The sequence below is a fragment of the Paralichthys olivaceus genome, chromosome 14, assembly GCF_024713975.1.
Source record: "Paralichthys olivaceus isolate ysfri-2021 chromosome 14, ASM2471397v2, whole genome shotgun sequence".
NCBI lineage: Eukaryota > Metazoa > Chordata > Actinopteri > Pleuronectiformes > Paralichthyidae > Paralichthys > Paralichthys olivaceus.
Genome location: NC_091106.1, coordinates 4,150,070 through 4,171,857, shown reverse-complemented (window position 1 = coordinate 4,171,857; position 21,788 = coordinate 4,150,070). Strand labels below are relative to the sequence as shown.

General features: G+C 45.2%; 1 protein-coding gene across 2 annotated transcripts in view; it reads left to right on the top strand.

Moving 5' to 3' along the window:
- Positions 1-2,771: 2,771 nt before the first annotated feature.
- bcl11aa (BCL11 transcription factor A a) overlaps positions 2,772-21,788 on the top strand; it is a 48,581-nt gene continuing 29,564 nt past the window's right edge. The window contains exons 1-2 of one of the 2 annotated variants that reach the window (XM_069538715.1): positions 2,772-3,157; positions 6,957-7,412. In XM_069538715.1, coding sequence (XP_069394816.1) covers positions 3,103-3,157; positions 6,957-7,412 — 511 coding nt within the window. In that variant the 5' untranslated portion in view covers positions 2,772-3,102. Of the gene's footprint in view, positions 3,158-6,953; positions 7,413-21,788 lie in introns of both variants that reach the window. The other variant, XM_069538714.1, reaches the window with a different exon arrangement.

The following is a 21,788-nucleotide window of genomic DNA, read 5'->3' as shown; positions in this document are numbered from 1 at the left end:
CAACACAAAGTTCAACACAACGCTCCCAACTGAAAAAAACGGACACATTTCTCAATCGATTCGCTGAAGCGCCACTTGGTTTGAACACGTTTCTATTTGAAAACATTTATTCGTCTCTGTATAATGTTACATGCTACGTCGGGTGGATTCCCGTTAAATACTTGGCTTCTGAAAGAAGAGGAAATAAATGATACGGCTCGATAATAATAAAAGTTTATGTCCGGCCCTTTTTACGCACGCAGGCTACTTCGAATGATTATAGGTGAAAGAATCCACACATGTTTTTTCATTATCATTTGTCAATCGGCGTCATGATTAAAAAACACAACGAACGCGCCAAAGAGTCGTTGGATCTTTGCAGAAAATTAGATTAAATCACACACATTCTCTGCGAGCTTCCAACCAAGCGGCCGAACCTTGACGCATGCACGGGCACTAACGGGATAATCACCCCTGTGCGGGATAATCGCCGTGCACGCGCGCTGACACACACACCCACACCTGAGCACACTGACACTCTGGGCTGCACATGGGTCCGTCTATAATAAGCCACGCAGCGAGTTGCAACCTGCAAAATATTTCACTCACTGGTCATGCATTTTTTCCTCCTTGACGCTGAACCTCCTCCTCCTTCTCCTCCACTCCTCCGGCTCTCTCTCTCCATTCTCTTCCTCTATGTCCCCCTCCCACTCTCGCCACCCCCTCCTCCTTTTTTTTCCTGTCTAGCCTCCCCCCTAACACCACCCCCACCCCCTCGGTATTAAGTGCGCGTCCTCTTCGGTCAGTGTGAGTTGCTGCAGGTCCTCGGAGCGCAGCCAGAGTCGCCGGAGCAGCCGAAGCTGCCAGAGTCGCCGGAGCCGCCGCAGCCGCTGCCGCTGCTCCTTCCTCGGGTTGCCGCTCACGCTGGAGCCGCCGCTGCTGCTGCAGGTGCCTGCTCGGGCGAATCTCTCTGTCTTCTCCTCGTCATATATCATATATCATCCCCTCCTCTGTCCCGCACCTCGTCCGCACAGCGCCGGTGCGTCTCCCCATCACGCACCGTGTCCCTTCACTTCTCATGTGCGCTCTGAAAGCCGCGGATCGCGCCGGGCTGCGCTGCGCCTCCGCCGTTTTAAGCCCCAGCGTCTTATATTACCAAACCCCCTTTATTACAAGAGTATTTACAATCTCTCCCCCCTCCTCTCCTCCTCCTCTTCTGCTTCTTCTTCTTCTTCCTCCTCCTTCTTCTCCTCTCCACCCCCCCTCACCATCAACACACACCCTCCCCTGTTACTGTATGCAGCCCGAACCTGAGGCACATCTGAAAGTTATTACACGGGGCGCATATGGGCCCGAGCACTCCCACGGTCTGCTCTGTGGATTTCACGCAGACAGATACGGAGACAGACAGACAGACAGACAGACAGACAGTCAGACAGACAGAGAGGGGTCTCTGAACCCTACACTGACAAATGTAATCTACCCCAATATAGACCCTTATTCATAAAACTGGTGCAGTTTGCGCTCCTGACCGTGGAGTGACTAGTTTTTGATTTCTGTCACAGAAGCACAGAAGCCTATGAGTCGAGAACACACACGGATTCCTCTGGTTTCTTAAAATAACATCAGACAACATGACAACACAATGACACACTCCTGCTGAGTTGGGAGAAATTCATCGATTCTTCAAATAGAATGGCACAAATGTTTTATTTCCTTACGAGCAAATTTTAAAAAGTAAACATGTTTACCCCCAGTTATTATAATGTGTAATGAATGTTAAAAATTATACAGTATCTGAAGATATAATCTGGATCATGACAGTTGATTAACTACAATAAACATGTATACATTTAACAGAATTCTCCCTGCTTTACGGGGCCGGGGTGTGATTACTACCTGAGAGCACCGCAGTCCACACTGTGCATGTAAAGCATATGTGAAACCACCCGAGTTATAGCCTGTGCCTACATTGCTGTTGGTTGTTCGACCTGTCTGTCCTGTTCGCTGCAGCCGGAGAGTTTACAGCCCGCGCTCCTTTACTGTTAAACACGTGCATCTTCTCTCTCTCTCTCTTTCTCTTTAACATAGCCATTATGCGCACGCGCTTTAAGGACACGAACACATTTACGCACACGCGCGTGCGTCCAGGTGAGCTTGTGCACAGCTTTGCGCGCTTTTCTCACACACACACACGCACACACTCTCTCCCACACACACTCACACACTCACGCACACACGCACACACACTCTTCTATGGTCTGTAGTATATGCAGCGGTATTATATCCGCCCTCCAGTGCGCTCCTGTCCGCGGCTTTTCTTGCCCTGTTTTGCGTCCACCTCTCTCTCTCGCTCTCTCTCTCTCTGCATATTGGTTTCATTAGACATCTCTGCCTCCCTCTCTCTCTCTCTCTCTCTCTCTCTCTCTCTCTCTCTCTCTCAAACACACACACTCCTCCCTCCCTCCAAATGCCTCTTGTCCGGCCCCCTGATCTCTGTGTCCATTGGCTTCCACCGTGTCTATTTCTCATGTCCATGCCCCCCCTCCTCTCTCTCTCTCTCTCTCGCTCTCTCTAATGACCGTCCATTGGTGTTGTTATTGCGCGTCCCGTCCGTCCCTCCTCCCACTCCCACTCCCACTCCCACTCGGGTGCCTCGGCCCTGCCCATGTTTTTGTATGTCGGGTGTCCGTCCACCGCCTGACGTTCAAGTTCGCCCGGAACGTCACGTCCGTGCACTTGAACTTGCACGGCTCAGAGGGGAGGGGGGTGAGGGGGGGTGAGGGGAGGGGTGGTAGCGGGGGGGGGGCTTTTGCCATTTTTTCCATCTCTCTCCCCTTCTCTCTCTCTCTCTCTCTCCATCCACCTCTCTCTCACTCTCTCTCTCTTTTTTCCTCAGCTCTCCTTTCTCAAAAAAGCCATGACGGCGATCCCGCGATCCATCTTCGCCTCCGCGCCATCTTTGTGTTATTTCTAATTTATTTTTATTTTTTATTTTTTTATATTTTGGTCTCGTGGATGTCAGAGGCGTTGGATGAAGATATTTTCTTGCCCCACCGGAGTCTCCTCTCTAACCCCGGCTCTCCCCGATGTGATCCGCGCTGAACGCCGCCGCCAGCCACCATGTCTCGCCGCAAGCAAGGCAAACCCCAGCACTTAAGCAAACGGGATTTCTCGCGTAAGTAGAGATGAAACAGGAAAGAAACAAAATTTGTCACATTTCTGGCTCCCTTTCAATGCACTCATCAAACGGGGAGGGGGGAAACCAGCAGCAGCGCAGGAGCTTGTGGACACCGGACGCTGCGCTCGGACCCGCGGTCAACTGGACTTAACACCGTGAAGAGAAAGTGCGACATCCTCGTGCGTAAAAAGCCGCTCGGAGATCTCCCCTCGAAAGAGAGAGAAAAAAGTTTTGTGTGTCGGTTTCTACCCTCTCTGTTACACGGTGCGTTCAGATGCTGTAACGTGCACTCGCTTTCTGTGGCTCCGGTGCCCCCCACGGTCGCCCCGGTCAGTGGAGACGCGCGGGGCACCCGGTAGCAGAGCGCGTCCTCTCCGCGGAGGTTTTGTGGAGCATCGACCCCCTCCCCTCACCCTTACCTCCCCCACCGGAATATTTGTCTGATAGTTGTGCAGGTTTCATCTGCTCCCTCCTTCTATTTTGGGATTATTTAAAAAAAAAACATACACAACTTGGAGGTGGATGTTTGGATCGATGGGGGAAAAGTGTTTACAACTATCCCCTCCTCTATCAGCAGCAGAGACAACACAGATCGATTTGTTTTACACACTTTTTAAAAATCCTCATGCCTCGTATGTAAAGGCATGTTTATTGTTTAGTTTGGATGAGAGCTTCTCTTCCTGAAACACTGCTCAGAGTAAGAGATAAAGCAACAGGACAACAGCAAGCACAGTCCTGTTTTATTCAACAAAATCTAACTAAAGGTTCCTTCTTGCACATGTAAGGTGAGACACAAAAACCAGGTATTGTCCAGCTGCAGCATGTGAGGAGAAGCGAGCGGATTCCAGCGTATGTTTAGTTGAGGATCCGTTTTTACGCACCGCGTTTCTTTATCCACAAACTTTCAGTGTAATTCTTTTCGTGAACTGGATTCATTGGGACCCACGAGTGCCGATGAGTGTGTTTGGAAACTGCGGGGCGAGTGCCAAAGTGGCGTTTATCAGGGCAGCATGTGTCGGAGCCGTGCGCCACTTCGGAGCGTTTCAGCGGCTCTCCAAGTGGCTCCAAACATAAATCAAGAATATATTTGGGCATGATTACGCACCGTTGCTTGATCATGTTTCGATATGTTGACTAGCTGTTGCCTGTGTTTGCTTTGGAGAGACAGTGTGTGTGTGTGTGTTTGTGTCTGTGTGTGTGTGTGTGTGTGTGGGTGTGTGTGTGGCAGCGGCTGGGTGACAGCTCAGTCACCATGGCCATGAGCCGTCGCTAGGAGGCAGAGCGCGATCAGAAAACCCAGCGCTGAACTTGAACCTGATCAGTTTCACCGCAACCCCTATCTACACGGGCTACTATTTGGCGATCTCCTCAGAATAAAGGGAGAGTGCACGAGAGACAGGACACGGGGGAGGAGGGGGGAGGATTGAGGGGGACCCCATCGCCAAATTTACAATTCCTCTTTAATTACCTTCACATGCACTTTTTTTTTCTCACAGTGTCTCCCTTTTTGTTCATCACATCTCAACAACATGCAGGCTGCAAATCAGCATATGCAGCTTCACTGTAATATTCCTGCAGACCTCGCCTTTCACCCCCCCTCCCATTAAACCTTACACCACACACACGCTCGCGCTCGCACACGCACACACACACACTCGCCACACACATCTCATTTTGCATATAGATTCACATTTGTTAGCAGTGGAGCTCAGATTTCCGGCCTGTCGCTTTCAAGCAAACATCCAGCCCGGAATATTTCTTCTTTTCTATCGCCCATACTTTTATTTTCTACATTTCTCGCAATTCCACATTTCCATGACATAATTTCACTTCTCCTACATTTCCATGATCTGGATGAATATAAGAAGTAAAATTATAAAATGCTCATCAGTGTTTTCCAGTGTTACATTTCCTCCTCCACAATAATTTACATTATGGTTAATTTCCATATTTCCATATGTTTCCACATTCACTGTCATGTGGAAGATTTAACAAACTGTTCGATAAAATGATTTCTAATTGAGAGTACATTTACACCTTTTAGTTTTATTCTCTCTCCTTTAGGAAATGTGATAGTATGTCATGTGCTGATGTGTGAATCCATCTTTATTCCATTTAGCTGCACTGCCTTGAAAATAAATACAAATAAGATATTTAGATGTGTTCCACTTTTCAATTGAACTCTGCTTGAGAACCTGCTTTGTATTTTTTTTTAAACCAAATTTAGCAACAAAATGTTTGATCAAATCCTGGATATCCGCTTGTCAGCTCAACTGTAAAAGTGAGAGGCTCAGGCAGCTTTCTTTAATTTCTTTCTCGTTGTTTTATTTTGCAAATTTAATGCCCGCTGTGTGGCGTTGTGTTGACCTGAAGTTAAATCAAAGGGGAGAGGGGTACGGGAGGAGGAAGGGGAGATGGGTGGGGGTGGGTGGTGGAGTTGGTGCAAGCCAGGAATTTATCATGTTATCTCCATGTCCCAGTTTGCGCACAGATGTCGCGCAGGATTGCAGCGTTCAAGTGATATTTCCTTTAGGGGATGTCGTCCAAATTCAGACGCTATCTCCCCCTTTCTTTCTCTTGTTTCTCTCTCTCTCTAGCTCTCTCTCTCACACACGCACAGACACACATGCTCACACACACACTTGCACATTCCCCCACACACACACTTTGTTACACATGCATGCACCGGAAACCCCATCCCCTTTTATCAGACAAAATCTGTACCAATCACCCAGACGGTGAAAATTAAAATCTATTTTTTGATTCTCAGTGGTTTTAAGTTCATTAAAATGTGAAATTGGCTGCTGAGTAAAGAAGGTCAACATGCATTAGGCGGCTAGCGCAGAGTCAGACTCTTCACCTTGGACTGGAAGATTTTCCTTAAAAGAGGGACAGTGAATTATGTTCTCCCGTTTCACTCGTCTAATTCAGCGGCCCGCTCTGTTCACACTCATCTTCCTCCACTGAGCCTGACAAAAGGCTCCTTAAAAAAGTAGTCAGGAGTTAATCCCGCCTCGGAGGGGTGAGGAATCGGGTTGAACAGCTCATTTTGGGGGCGATTTCCCGCTGTACAAGCAGCTGGTATCCAAGAACTATAAGTCGGGCACATGTAAGTGAGAGCGGGGGAAGAGTTTTTCTTCTCCCTGACACACGCTCTCTCTTCCGCCTGCATTCTCTTCCCTTCATCCCAGCACATGTGTTGGACATGTTCGTGACAGTTTTCCCTTCAGCTGATTACAGGATCAAACCCTGTACAAACAAGGTCAGGGAAGTGAAACTCATCCTTATAGTTAGTGTTTTGGTGAACGCTGTGTGGAACCATCATTTTCTAAGTTTCCCCTGTCATTGCGTATGAAATTGTTATCTTTGATGAATCTGATTTGAGCTTTGCAGCTATTCAGGATATTATTTCCCACCATTTATTCTTATGATGTGTGATCCAGATCTGTTTGCATTGTAATCATTTTTTCTGCAGTACATGCATTTCTATCATTACAAGGCACATTCTCTCACCCCCTTATTGTCTGTACCACATGGCAGGCTTTCATTTAGCTCAGCCTCTTTAAATCTCATCCTCTGAGAGACAGAATGACACTCTTCCTTGTCATCCATTCCCACAAATACTTTTATCAATAGGTTTAAATTACAGAAGGGAAATAGAAAATATAAACATGTTTTTTTCTGCTTAGAGTAAGTGTCACCTTCTCATTTACTCTTTTTTGCAATCTCTCTTTTCTCTCACCCTCCCATCTTCTTCTACCTCTCTGCCTGTTCCCCCCCTCTGCTTCACCAGCAGCCGAGCCCCTCTCTGCGGCCGTCGTCTCATCGGAGGAGCTGTCGGAGCGCTGCTCGGAGCTCTCGGAGGAGAGTGGCAGCCTCAACGGGCATCACCCGGGCTCAACAGTGGGCCGGCTAGCCCGGCTGGGTCACGACGCTCACCCGTCTCTAGAGCAGGACCTGCTGACCTGCGGCCAATGCCAGGCCACCTTCCCCCTGGCGGACATCCTGCTCTTCATTGAGCACAAGAGGAAGCGATGCCATGGGCCACCCTGCCTGGCCGTGGGCCGTGGGCTGGACAAGCCCCCCTCGCCCTCCCCAGGCCTGGCCCTCACCCCGTCCCCTGCCCTGGGTTCCCTGCGCAGTCGCAGTCGCAGGCCTGTGGAAGTGGGCGTCCAGGCCACGCTGGCAGACGATGACGATGACCGCTTCTTGTTGCCCAGAGGGATTTGTCCGAAACAGGAGCCCCTCCCAGGTAATCATGCTGCTCTCACACCTGCCAACACTGATCACCTCTGGCTGGATTTTTACAACAACTGCTGCACAAAGACGCAGCAGTTTAGCTGAAGCAAGGGCTGTCAGATGTGTATCTGCTTATGTGGAGTAGATTAAAATCTGACAGAACAAAGACAGAGATGATAAGTAGTTCACTCTTTCCCTCAAACGTTTTCTGAAATGTTACGTGTCCCGGCATAAACCCTCTCCTGCAGCTTGGAAGCAGCTTTCAGGGTCCAGATTCTTCTGTTCTTTTCGGCACATTGTCATTTTGGTCGTATGTGTTGCCCTGGATGGCTGGACGTTTGTGGTGGTGTGTGTTTTCTACAATGTCAGGTCCTTGCTGTTGTATCCCCGATGCATTGTGTGTATGTGCGTTGTTGTTCAACAAGCCAGCGTAGTCTGCAGTCTAGCATACATGTTGCCCACGAATGTTCCTCCAGTGCCTTGTGGGGGCTGTAGTCGTCTGAGCGTTTGTTTGGTGGAACACACACATGCCAATCCTGGTTGACGGCAAGAAATGTGATTGGCTGAGATTTGCTTGAGGGTGGGTGTTGTCAGACAAACAAAAACAAAGGGACGTCACAGGTGGGGCGGAAACCCACGAGAATACGCCTCTGTTCTCTTCCACAGATGACACAAAACCACGCACACTGGTTTGATTTAGGATAGCTGTCTCTGTCTGTCTGTGTGTGTGTGTCTGTATTGTTTTTTCGTGTACTGACTCATGTAGAGGGGAGTGTGTACGTGTGAGAGCGAGAGCGAGAGAGAGCGTAAGAATATGTAACGGACCCATCTTTGGCCGGATTCAGTGAATTCAACGCAGATATTGGGTGTGAGGGTGTACGTCTTTGTGTGTGTTCGAGTGTGTGCGTGCCTGCGTGGGAGAGAGTGTTTGTGTGTGTGTTTGTGTGTGTGTGTGTGTGTGTGTGTGTGTGTGTGTGTGTGTGTGTTCTCCCAGTTTGCCCATTTTGACCGTGGCGACCAAATCCCACATGCAAAGAGACACGGGTGACCTTGACTTTGTGGTACCACTGGTCAGTGTTAGTGCAGTTGGATATGTTTGTGTGAGTGAGTGTGTGTGTGTGTGTGTGTAGATGTTATCACTAGAACTGGTTGTAGGGGTGTTTTTGTGTGTGACTTTCAGTCTGGGGAGTAACTGTAGCCTCTTCCTGGGATTGGGTGCGCAGAATTTGTGTGTGTGCATACGTATGTGTGTGTGTGTGTGTGTGTGTGTGTGTGTGTGTGTGTGTGTGCTAGCCTCTCTCTCATGTGGCCCTACCAGATGTGTCCCGTTCTCGGTGTGGTTTCCCCCCCCTTCCACTGCCACATCTTACCCAACTAAATGCAGCCCAGCTCTCCATCTCTCTCATTCTTTTCCCTCTCTGACTTTATCTTCAAACCAAATTTCATAGGTAAAATACACGATTTAACTCCAAATCTTTCCGTCCGTCGCTCTTCCCGGCGCTGGAATCAACCGAGAGGAGAGAGGAGAGAAGGAAAAGCCAGTTTTAGTTTTGCTCATGGAGGGAAAGTCATTTATTTAAAGCGTCTTAACACCACTAATTATTTGTTGCAGTGCCATTCTTTTTTTCTTCCTTGTGAATTTTAATTAGCAGTAGTTTTTAGTGGCGGGCTGCCTGTACTAAATTAGCTGTTACAGAGTGAGGGGGGGGGGGGGGGGGCGGGGGGGTAGAGCAGCAGAAACACACAAGCAAAACGCACTATTTATCACTTAGCTTGTTGAACGCAGCTCAGGATTCCTAAATGTTGTAGTTTGTTTTCCATGTAGTCTTTTTTTTTTCTTTCATTTGCATTTATGCGTAAGTGGAAATAAGCACAATAAGCTGCTGGAGGCTTCGCGGATCATTTCTGGTAACAGATTTCAGTTCCCACTATTAAAATCTACAGTTACTGGAAGACGAGGAAAACGCTTCTCAATTAAAGAAGTTTTTGACCTTTGACCTTTGTCTCTCGGGAACTAGAGTCAGATCTGCCCACTATACGTCAGCTGGAAGGAGTTAATGCAACATGAGAGCGTGCATCTTTTTTTAAAGTCAAACCTGCTTGTCTCTCTGCTGTGATTATATGTTTCAGCACACACCCACACCTACACACACACACGCACACACACACACACACACACACACACACACACACAGTCTCTCTCTCTCTCTCTCACAGACACTCACCAGCTAAACTGGGTTATTAGAGCGATTTACATCATAATACAGGCGTCTGGCTGCTTCAATAGCGTTGTGTGTGGGAACGTCTTGGTAGGAACAGCTGTACACTCAGACAGGAGAAGAAAACAGGGCCGCAGCGTTATATATCTTGTCCGACGTTGACGTCAAGCTGAGCAGCAGACAGACCGAGTGTTATTAAATGTTTGCTGTTTGAGACGTTCAGCCCGACAAGGAAAAAAAGGAGCAGATCCTAAAGTGTCCATCTGTGCAATGAATTCATCGTTTTATTTACGTTTCGTCCCCTGTAAAGCGATGCTGCCTTTGGATGTTCTCTCTGCGACTGGACACACACCAGCACAAACACCACCCCACACTCACTGAATTTACGCAACACGTTAATTCTGGTAGCCGATAATTAAAGCCAGTATTTTCCTCCACCACCTCCTCCTCCTCCACCGCATCGACCCCAGCTTTCATCCTAATTGACCCCAAACTGTCACGGTGAAGTAAATATGTGAAAGACATAAAAAAAATAAATCTGCTGGAATTTCAGCTGCGATTAAAACCGTCCAGAAGCATTCCTAATGACAAAAAAAGGAGGAGAGGGAAAATGTGTGTGTGTGTGTGTGTGTTTCTTATTTGTAAATGCCTTGCATGGTGTGTGTCTCGTAGCTTTTCCTCACAGTGTGTGAGGCCTCAGCCATTCAGCCAGTAAGACGAACTTAAAGAATGTATGGAATATTTAGGAAATTCATCAGTTCTTGCCTCTATTTCTTCTATCCCATAGACAAATGCATGTTTTATATTTCGATGTCTTCACTGTTTTAAGTTTAACATTATTTCTTTTGGGGTTAAGTTTTAATGTCAGTGTTCAGAGTTTGAACATTAGTGATTTTAATCCGAAAAAATATCTCAACCAAAAGCATCATTTTCAATTCATCTTCTCCTAAATTTCGAGGGATTTACTTACTAATCCTGATAATAATTATGATCACATAATAAAAATAATTAGACATGACTTCTTTGAATAACCCAGGGAAAATCTTTCAGCTCATCTTGCAGGAAATCGGACATCTCATCCTTCATCTCTACAAATGTCGCCTGTTTTTTTTTCCTGCATGTATCTGCCTGTGTAATGTGATGGCTGTGTGTGTGTGTGGCTGTTTGTTGTGAAATGTGTATCAGCGTTTATGGTCAGGGGGCTGCAGAGCTGCTCCGGCTGCTGCGAGGCTCAGAGGAACACAAAGCGTTGGACTTGTGCCGGATCGCTGCTATTTACATATCAAACAGCTCCGATCGAGGGGAGCCGAGACATTACCTGTGTGTGTGTGTGTGTGTGTGTGTTTGTGCCTTAGAGAGAGCACTGTACAGGCAAAATGCCGATCAGTCATGCAAAAAGGAAGCATACACGCCCACACACACACTCACAGACACACACACACGGTTAGTACTCTCTCTCTTGCCCATTTATTCTATTAATCCCTGACTGAGATGAAAATTCTGATTATAATCCCCGAGGCGCCCCTCATTCAGAAACAGCATCACTAATGTATGTCTCAAAAGAGAGAGGTTTGCATGTGTGTGTGTGAGAATGGCCATCTCTCTCTCCCTCTTTTCCTTTTAAACGAAAAAGTGGATGTGATTTAAAAAAAAAAAAAATCTTGGCTTGAAAATTGAAAATTTAGAATTAATTCTCTGTGGATTACTTCCAGAGCACATGCGATCTCTGCTGTCCAGTTTGCCGCCTGATTTCTCATAATTAGCATCAAGAATTTAATCCTGTCCTCTGTGGAAAAATCAGCGATAATATGTGTGTTAATGAGCTGAAATTGATATGCGGCCAGTGCACACGATTATTCATCTTATTGACCAGTGATTTGCGATAAACTCTACATTAGCCGACCAATATTAGCTCATTACCAGAGATGTTATCAATGCGATGACAAATCCAGATATTTCTTCAGACTCTTTCTTTATCAGCGGCACTTCTTCTTTTTTTTTGTCCCTAAAATATCTGGTTTCCACTCCCTCGTTTGTCGGGTCATTCCACTGAAGAGTCGTCCTGGCTTTGAGCCTCGTAACATGAGGATTGTTAGTCTATGATCTAGTGATTAGCAATTAGCTTATCATCATTGGCTAATGCCACGCACCTCAATACACATTAGTGCATTTTTAACACCCGTTCATTGTCTGGCTCGGTGTCAGATCTCTGTCTCTCTCTATCTCATGTCTCTTCTCTCCCTCATCTCCTTTTTTTTTCCATTTTCTCTTTTGGCTCACATGTCTCTCTCTCACCCTCTCTCTCTTTTTCCCTCTTTCCCTCTTTCTCTCTCTCCTACTGCAACATTAGCAGTCAATGCAAATCCGGGACAGCCGGTTCATACTGAGTCAATTACAGTATGTTTGGTATGCGTGCGTTTCATGCTGTAGCACATCCCGACCAGCCTACAAAGAGATTTCACACACTGGCTGCCATTACTAATCTATTGTTGCTCTCCCTTTTTCTGTCTGTCTCCCTTCTTTTTTTCCCCCAACGTGTAAGATTTTATTTAGTGGACTCAAGTGCAGCATTTGAACTCTTGCGTTTCTCCCCTAGCGCGCCGACAATCTGACTGTGTTGGCATTTTGACGGAGCTTTGCTGAATGTAAACACCATCCTTTGTGTTGAGAAATATCAGCGGCTGGATAACACATTCAGCCGGCCGCAGGAATGAAGCTAATAATCTGTCACCGAGGCCAATGTTTTATATTCAGCGCTCGCAAAAAAACGGAAAAAGAAACAAACAGCTCTGTGAGCTGCGGCAAAACTGCTGATTATTGTTTGTGCGTTTGCAAAAAAATCACTGCTGACAAAATTAGGGGATAGTAATAAAAAAAGTGTTTGGCATTGTTGAGTAGAGAATGTGGGGCACTTCACCTGTGTGAGTTCAAACCTGCTTTTCTCTAACTTGTGCTGGGGGAAGTCCAGACCTGTGAGCTTGTTGATTTATACCTGATCCTGTTTGTGATGTAATACTCACGGCACACACACACACACACACACACACACACACACACACACACCCTCATGTTTGGTAGGCAGCATTGAATAACAGAATTGAAATTAAATCCTTTTTCGTCCTGATTCATTCATTCCTTCAGTAACTGAATATTGCACTTTGTTAAAGTTACGAGGGTCCACAAGAGGCAGACTGTAAAAGGAATCGTCAAAAATCAAAGCAGGAGAAACCAACTTTTGGTCCTGATCATAGGTCGAGCTTCACCAACGATGCATCCTACATTTTCCATAATGCTGCTAATATATTCTTTTAAACCTAGCTGTCTGGTGAACGCCTACATCTTTAAAACTCTGCACACTCAGACTTCATTTTCTCAGACTTAACAAAGCTCCTCCATGGCCACAGAAGACTCTATACTGCTCTTTTGTCAGGCGTAGTAGAATGAACATAGATGAGTAAACTGATCTTTTATTAGAGAATCCTCTTAAACTGAGTCTGAACTGACCTAGGAACTGTTGACGTGCCTCTGGGCAAGACAATGGAGAGGGTCAGAGCTATTGACCTTTAATGGGACTGTTGACCTTTTTGTGCAGAGGGGAAGAGTAGAGGAAAGAGAGTTTCCCCGTGGAAACACTTCCTCCAGCCTAATGACAATGTAAGTTGTTAATCCCTGACCTCAGATACGACCCAGTGGAGAGAACCTGCGGCTGGTGTAGCGGACACAAGGTTAAGATTATGGAACGGTATCGGTTTGGTTAGATTTAGGCACAAAAAGGACTTGGTTAGGTTAAAGAGACACACACGTCAGGCTGCTGTGTGAAATTCCTCCCCCACGCATGACTGTCCATCTAGAAACATAGACTTTGTCACTACTCTGTCATCTGACTTCCTGGTATGATGCAGTCATAATTATAGAGTTGTTTTTCTGGAGAGGAGAGTCTCTCCCTGTGGTGATCAATAGACTCACATTATTATAGTAGGGGCAGGATGGTAACAGCAAATTATTTTGGTCACCACATTGGAAGTGATGCATTTTACATTTTCAGTGGGTTAGGTATGAATAGAAGAGGAGCGGGGCATGAGAAAATGTACTTCCTTTTACTTGATTCACTCTCTGCCTCTCTGTGTGGAGTGAGAAAAGATAAAATCGTTTCCTAATGGCGATCAATAGACCCTCACATTATCATATTCGTCATTTGATCAGGTTAATAACGCAAATTATACCAATCAAAGCAGAAAGTGATTTAAAATTGATAAATGTCACAAAATGCAAACTTTTAAAACAGAATCTGATGAGTCTTTCTCAGACAAATACCCGGTGGTTTGCATGCGTGGAGAGTTTGGAATAAATAGAAGACGAGCAAAGGCATGGGCAGCAATCACCATCACCACCTCCACCACGGATGAGCAGACAACAACAACAACATCAAAGGGTGGAAAAAAAAAAAAAGGCAAAAAAGAATCCAAGGGAAAGACATCACGCTGCCCACACGCTTTGATTGACAGCTAGTCCCTGGGAAGTGCGGCACAGACACGCCACGGCGACGACGACCAAAGATGGAGACGGATCTGTAGAAAACAAAAGATCTCCCAGGCTGCAGCGGTCCGCAAAGCATCCCGACACAATGACAACAGCAGAGAACAATAAGACATTAAAACGACCATGTGTTATTTCCCTGTTTGCAATATTTACAGCGGCGGCAGTGTGTAGGGTGATGCGAGTGACGTCAAGGACTACTGTATGCGCTCAGTGATGGAGGACTGTTTATTGATCTGGCTCTTTGTGTTTATGCGAGTGATTCGACATCCACGCTACATTTACTCCTTGGTGGTGAGAGGGAAAGCTGCTGTTTTTGGCTCCCTCGCTGTTCGCTGTGTGTGAGTGTTTATTCCCGTGACGCACACACACACACACACACACACACACACACACACACTGGTCTGCTCATGGGGTGCACGTGTAACTCAACTCTCTTATTATGTTGAAGGCCTGTTCATAAAACTGTTTATACTCTACAAAGCTTATTTATATAGGCCATTGGATTACAGACTAGCTCGACACACATACTCACACACACACACACACACAAACATATGTTCAAATCCCATCTCAATACCGCTTCATTCATCAGTCCGTCTCTTTGTAAGCACCTGCCATAACAACATGCCTACATACATGTAGTATGTATCTATGTGTATGTATGTTTGTTTTTATTTTGGTTTTGTGTGTGTATGTGTGTGTGTGTGTGTGTGTGTGTGTGGGCTGGCATTGTGTGCTGGCATTGTGGATGCATGCAGGACATCCGCTGGTTAAGTGTGCCAGGGCTGAGCTGGCAGTGTGTGTGTGTGTGTGTGTGTGTGTGTGTGTGTGTGGCCAGTATGTGAGGAGGTGCCTGGCTCCTTGCGCTGGTTTCATGTTTCCCGTTTGGCTGAACTACTACTACAACTGCAGACACACACATGCTGCGACTGTGTGTGTTGATAAAGTAGAGTACATACCGCGTATGAGCGGGTCGAAGTCTTTTATTTTGGCATGGTGAGGGTCTTCCTCTCCCTCCCACCACCTTACATCCTTCTGCTCAGCAGATGAAAAGCATGTTTTGTGCCAAATTAAGTCTAATACATCCTCAAAGCAGGATAACATATGTAATTCCAATGATCTCAGGACGCTTAATTTTATTTTCAATAAAACGACTCATTGCAAACAGACCAGACAACTCTGACGACATCTCACATGTAAATATTCCTGGATTTTATAAATTCTATGATACTAAATTCAGTCTCTGAGATTTGGACTCTCAGTTGGACAAAAAGCAATCTGAAAACGTCACATTGGGCTGTGGGAGGCTGAGATGACCCTTTTCACCATTTCCAGATGCTTAATAGACCAACAGTCAGATGAATAAGTAGTGAATATAAAACAATGAAACATATTCGAAAACCTTTCGACTTCTCTCTAAAATGCATCGTCACAAAACCTAAAACAAGGATTTTTCTCTTTGCTGATGAAAGGTGACATTTGAAAATCAGTTTACCACATAATGTCGCTTTGTCTTTTCTTGCTCTGTGTGTGTGTGTGTGTGTGCGTTTGTGAGTGTGTGTCTATGACAATGCTGATAATGTGGTTTCTTATGCTGCAGTCTTTGGCACAGTAGTTCCTAACATGAGGTCTGGACCTCACAAAGAGTCACAAAACACACACAGTACTCACAAATAACCAACAAAAGTGGCAAGATTAAAAAAAAAGCTGATTTTCAAATCATGTTTCTTTATTTTTGTTTTGTTTCATTGAGAAGTCCTGACCACCTGAAATGGTTTCAACCAAAAGCAGAGGAAGTGATCACTCATAACTCACACAGAGGCCTTTAGAAAACTGCTGATGGGGTTGTTGGTGGAAACCAAAGCCAAAAAAGTTGGGGAATTCTTTTGATCTGGCTTCAATATAGTATCACATCCTGACTCTGATGTTTTCAATTTGCAGGCAAGATATATATTATATATATATAGACACACACACCTCATATATATATGCATATATACTTCTCAAATTAAAACTACTTAATCTCATAATGTCACAAATATCTGCTCTGCCCAACCCCATAATTACACTTGCTCCGTCTGCAGATGCCAAGGAATACACTGTTTAATAATTCCTTTAAAAAAATTACACGCATAAATACATACACCCACACACACACACACACACCCACCCATCGGCAGCAGCAGCACTGACTTTTCTCGATAATTTGCGGAGGCTCATTTGAATTTTAAGCGCTACTTTAATCTTCAAAGCTCAAACAGCTTTATGAATATGCATGCAGTGGGCAGACTTTAGTTCATTACCTAGTTGTAAATTCTAATGACCATTAGGCCCTCACAGTAATTGCCAATTGTTTTGCATTTTTGATTGGCCTATTACCATGCGCATTCGTGGCGCACATCAGCTACGCTTGTCAGAGCCGGCATGTCAAGGGGTGTTTGTGTGTGTGTGTGAATATGTGTGCGTGTGTTTTCTCATTTGTGCCTTGGGTGAGAGATATGTCTGTGTGTGTGTGTGTGTGCGCTTTATAAATGAAAGTTGCATTTTTTTCTTTAATTGTGTGAAGACTTGAGAGCCGAGCCAGAGATTGGACATATTTAATTTACATGATGTCTTGTCTGTTCACTCATTACACTGCTTGTCACAAACACATACACACACACACATGCACGCAAACACACACACAAAATATACCAAATGCAAACCATCTGGCTCTGTCCTGTGCATGTCGGTCTTGACATGGTAAAATGATTTCTCAATGCCCATCTCTCTGTGTCTCTGTGTCTCTCTCTCCATCAGCCTATTCACACTCCCCCTTCCACACACACATACACAAACGTACACACCACACTTTCTGTTTCTCCTTGAACAAACAGATGTCAGCTACCTCTCCTTTCTCTTTCCCCATCCCTCCCTAACTCTATCTAAGGCTGCCATTTTGGAGACACTGATTCGTCCTCCTAAGTGAGTTTCCCTGTAAACATGAATGAAAACTCAGAAAAAAAACAAGGGTGGTAGAGAAGGGAGTGGGGGGAAGAAAATGAATTCCATTGTTGTGTCCTCTGCAGAAAAAAAAGCGGCACACACACACACAAACAAAAAATAGGCACCTGTGCGTGAACACTCACTTAAGGACACACACCTTGTGCTGCCTTTGTACTTGTAACAGGCCGGTTCTGACACTTTTGTAATGGGAAGACAAAAGAAGAAAGTCAACCCAAAAAATTATTTTCAGCTAATAATGAGGTTGGACAATTAAAAAAAAAAACGAGAACAAAGATGAGGAAGCAGCGGCAACAAACAAGAACAACTGGTGCAGGCACCAATTTTTTATGTTTTCTTCTTCAGTTCCCTTTGTTGCTTTTATCCTCATCTCTTCACCCTCCCTTTCCTCCGACAGTGCCCCCCCCGCCCCCCCCACCCCAACCCCAAGACACACACATACACACACGTTTGTCGTCTTCCTCACATCTTCCGCAGTTTGTGTACAAGCGCTGTGAGCGAGATATGTGAACCTTCATAGCGATGAAAAGGAATTCTTAATTGCCCAGAAATAAGCAATGTTACAAATGGCGGTGTAATGGACGCAGCCGAGTGGAAGGAGTGTGAGCGCGTGCAGTGTGTGTGTGTGTGTGTGTGTGTGTTGTGAGGGGTTGTCTCCGGTGGGAATCACAGGGCCTGTTTCCTGAGGTCTCTTTTACCCTCTCTACACACACACACACACACACCCTATATACCTCTGGCTGCTGTTACTCACTTCAAAGTTGTTAATATTCAACTGGGAAACTGTATCCAGAGCACAGCTAAATTATTAAGTGTATGAACTTTTTTGGCAGTAAGATGAACTGATGGGCCACATCTATGAGATCCTCCTCTTCTACATGTGTGTGTGTGTGTAAGTATGTCTCTGTGTGTGTGTGTGTGTGTGTGTGTACATGCCCTCTCCTCTTGCCCGATGCTTGGTCTTTGGCCAAGGGCATGCATAATTGATCCTGTGCCCGCTATCATTTTCTTGATGTAATTGCCCCAGTAAGATATGATGAAATCTAATGGATAATTTATCTCCCTAAAATGGATAAAGAACTGCTAAAATGTACTTAATAGGCGTTGTGTGTGTGTGGTGAGTGTGTGTGTGTGTGTGTGTGGTGTGTGCGTGTTTAAAAATACATTAATATGCACAGATATTGCAGGTGTGTGTGGTCGACTGCGTTAAGATGTTTATTTTTTTGTGCCTATTGTTATAGGTGAAATGTAGAGTTATAATTTATATCATTGCTTGTGCATGAAAAATAAACAATAATATGTGTTTAAAATGAAATAAATAAATTTGAATACATTAATGCTTTAATGGCCGGCTGTAGCATAGGGGTTAGAGTGGTCGTCCTCTAACCAGAAGGTTGGGCATGTCCAGTCTTCGCCATTCCGAATGTTGAAGTGTCCTTAAGCAAGATACTGAACCCCAAAATATCCCCTTCTCATAGAGAAGGTGCTGCACATAGGTGCACTGTGTGAATGTGTGTGTGAATGTAAAACTGTACTGTAAAGCGCTTTGAGTGGTCATCAAGACTAGAAAAGTTTCACAATTATTTAAATGAAGCTGGACTGACAAAGTCCCCTCAACCTTTCCTCCGCTCACAAGCCAAAGATTTTAAGAAATGAAGACATAGTTTATAATGTTTAATAAAGAGTGAGAGACACTGTAATTCCTTGAACTCTTGACCTGACACAATGAAATTGTGTGAGTGTGTTTGGAAAGACCAAGGAAGAAAGTAAGAGAGAAAATAGAAGGAAAGACATAAAGTTTTTTTTTCTGCGCTGCACTTTTTCGTTGTAAGACAGATGTGTTTCAGCATGTTCTGGACTGTAGTTAACACTGCTTATCACACACACACACACACACACACAGACATTTTCATCTCCCATAATTTAACGGAACCTCACCTCACTTTTGGCCTTTGTTTGATTCTTTCTTTACCTCTTTTCTTCTGAGCTTGTTGAAAAGTTCAAAGGTAGCCCGTGTGTGTGTGTGTGAATTTGTGCGTGCACGTAACACATTTAGAGCACGGGCACACAGACAAACAAAGGGACGCACACACACATGCATATCCACACTGTTTGTCTTTGCTGTACAAGGGAAATGCAGGCCCCAATCTGCAACGCTGAGAGGTGTTGAAAGAAGGGGTGGGGGTGGGGGGGCTGACAAAAAAAGAGAAGAAAAAGAGGGAGAGACAGGGGGATGAGGGGGCGAGGGCATATAGGGGTAGAGTGCCCTAGGGGGATAGGGGACGTGAGAGAGAGGGAGGGTAGAGCGAGGTAGGAAAGGCTGGGTCCTGGTGGTGGCTGTCCATTAACAGATGAACTTGGCCGACATCCAACTGTTTGATGACACGGGTGTCATAGGTCTGTGTGTGTGGATGTGGTGGGTGTGGGGGCTTCACACACACGCACGCACACACACACACACACACACATGGCTATTTACACACATCTTTCCTCACTTATGGCTCTACATATTAACCCACTGTCAACGTTCACTGTAAAAGCTGTCATTCTCATTTTGTCTACCTGCATACACACACACACACATGCACACACACACACACACACACACACACACACACACACACACACACGCACACACACACACACACACACCTATAGTTCAGCAGGACCAGTTCTGACTGGTTTGCTGGCACGGAACGTGTGCCACGCAGGGTTTAAGACGGAAAGTATAGAAAATGAAGAGCAACAAATAGAAAGAAAGGAAGAAAAAGAAACTGTTCTCCGACAAAGAAAAAAAAAAGAAAGAAAAATTACAGCAGATTTCCACTAATGCCCCTGACCTGCCGAGCCCTGCACTCGGAGAAGCAGAGAGACAGAGCGAAGGAAAAGCAGCACGCAGAGAAAGACAGATAGACAAGGCAGAGAGAAGGAGGAAGTAAAATGTACATATTTTTAACCTTTGTGGAAGTGTTGCTTGTGTAACTGAGCGAGTTGACGGTGCAGGAGCACATTTATATTTACAGCATCAGCCGGGGTCAGGAGGTGCAGCAGGAGTGAGGGAGGGGAGGGGAGGGAGGGGAACACACTCGCTGTAAATTCACACTGCCAGGTTACTGCTGCTGCTGCTGCCGAGCAGGTTCAGTGGGTTAGCTGCCTTGCTGAAGGGCACTTTCACGTCAGTGGCTGCTGGTTGCAGGGCAGTGGGGAGCTGGTTTTTTATCTCCGTAGCTGTCACAGCATTCTTTCTCCCGAGTGATAGTGCCGTCGCTTTGAGCACCGGTGTTTTGAGTTGATACCTGTGTCTGAAGACCTGTGTCTGTGCTTGTTGTCTTTTTCTTTTCTTTACCTCTTCTTTCATCTATGTTCTTTTTATTGTTTTAACAGAGATAGGTTTTTCTCATCGTAAAAGTGGTTAGTTAGGATTAGTGTTGGTACCTGCCGCAGACAGACTGCACCCACCATTGCATGATCTTTTCTGCATGTACGACACATGACATGTTCTTTTCCATTCTATCATGCTGTACAAGGCACACTGTAGCCAGGATCAAGGGTCACAGGTGGAAAGTGAAAGTCGTGCGATGGAAAACATGCAGGAAGCAACCCATAAAGTCTATAGTTAAACCAGTTACGAGGTCGTACACTCACACCTCCATGAGGAAGTCGACGGATTTAGTTATTGTTTTATTTTGAACATCCAAATACATTCACACATGCACAAAAAAGAAAACAAAGGATCAGGGTTTATTGGCCAAGATTTGTTCAAACAGATGCGAAGCTCAGCGTTTAGAATGACTGTATCGTTAAACGTTTTTTCGAGTGTTTTATATTTCATATATTTTACTGATCTTTCACACATTTAAGATGGTTGCATCGTCTAAAGCTTTTGCTTCTCTGTATTTAACAACATTTATGTATCTAGAAACTAGACCAAAGTTTATTGAAGTAATGATTTTACAAGATGTGGATTTTTTATCTGAATGTTGAACATCCATCCATTATCTATACAACTGATCCTTGGAGGGTTGCTGAGCTGGGGCTCGGGCCAATTGATTTGGATGATTTTGAAATATAAAAATAACCTGGGACGTTGCAGTTGAACTCAGCACAGCTTATGATCATTCATCTTTTTTGTATTTAACCTGGACAGAGACCAGTAGAGTCAGAGGTACAGTTAAGTCATGTAGAAAGATTTTCCTACTTGGGATTCAGCGTCTCCCTCTTTGCATGTATTTGTGTCAGTTCCATATTTAAGCTTGTGGTCAATGCAAACACAAATCAGACCATGGGAGTTTCACAATAATGTCCTGAAGATACACAAACATATACAATGTGTATGAGCATTTTGTAAGGCTGCATACATGTTCATATAAACATACAGCGGGTTTGCTCAGCTGTTTTAGATGTCACATGGTTATGTCATTTACCAGGGTTCAGTGGGTGCACACTGGATGTTCTGTATATCTGTGTGTGTGTGTGTGTGTGTGTGTGTGTGTGTGTGTGTGTGTGTGTGTGTGTGCCATGTGATAGGGTGTGGTAATGGTGGTGTGGAGTTCATGTTTGCCGTGTCGGCCCTTAAAGTACATGCAACATGAACCTGCACCTACCGTGTAAGTTCAGACTGAAAACAC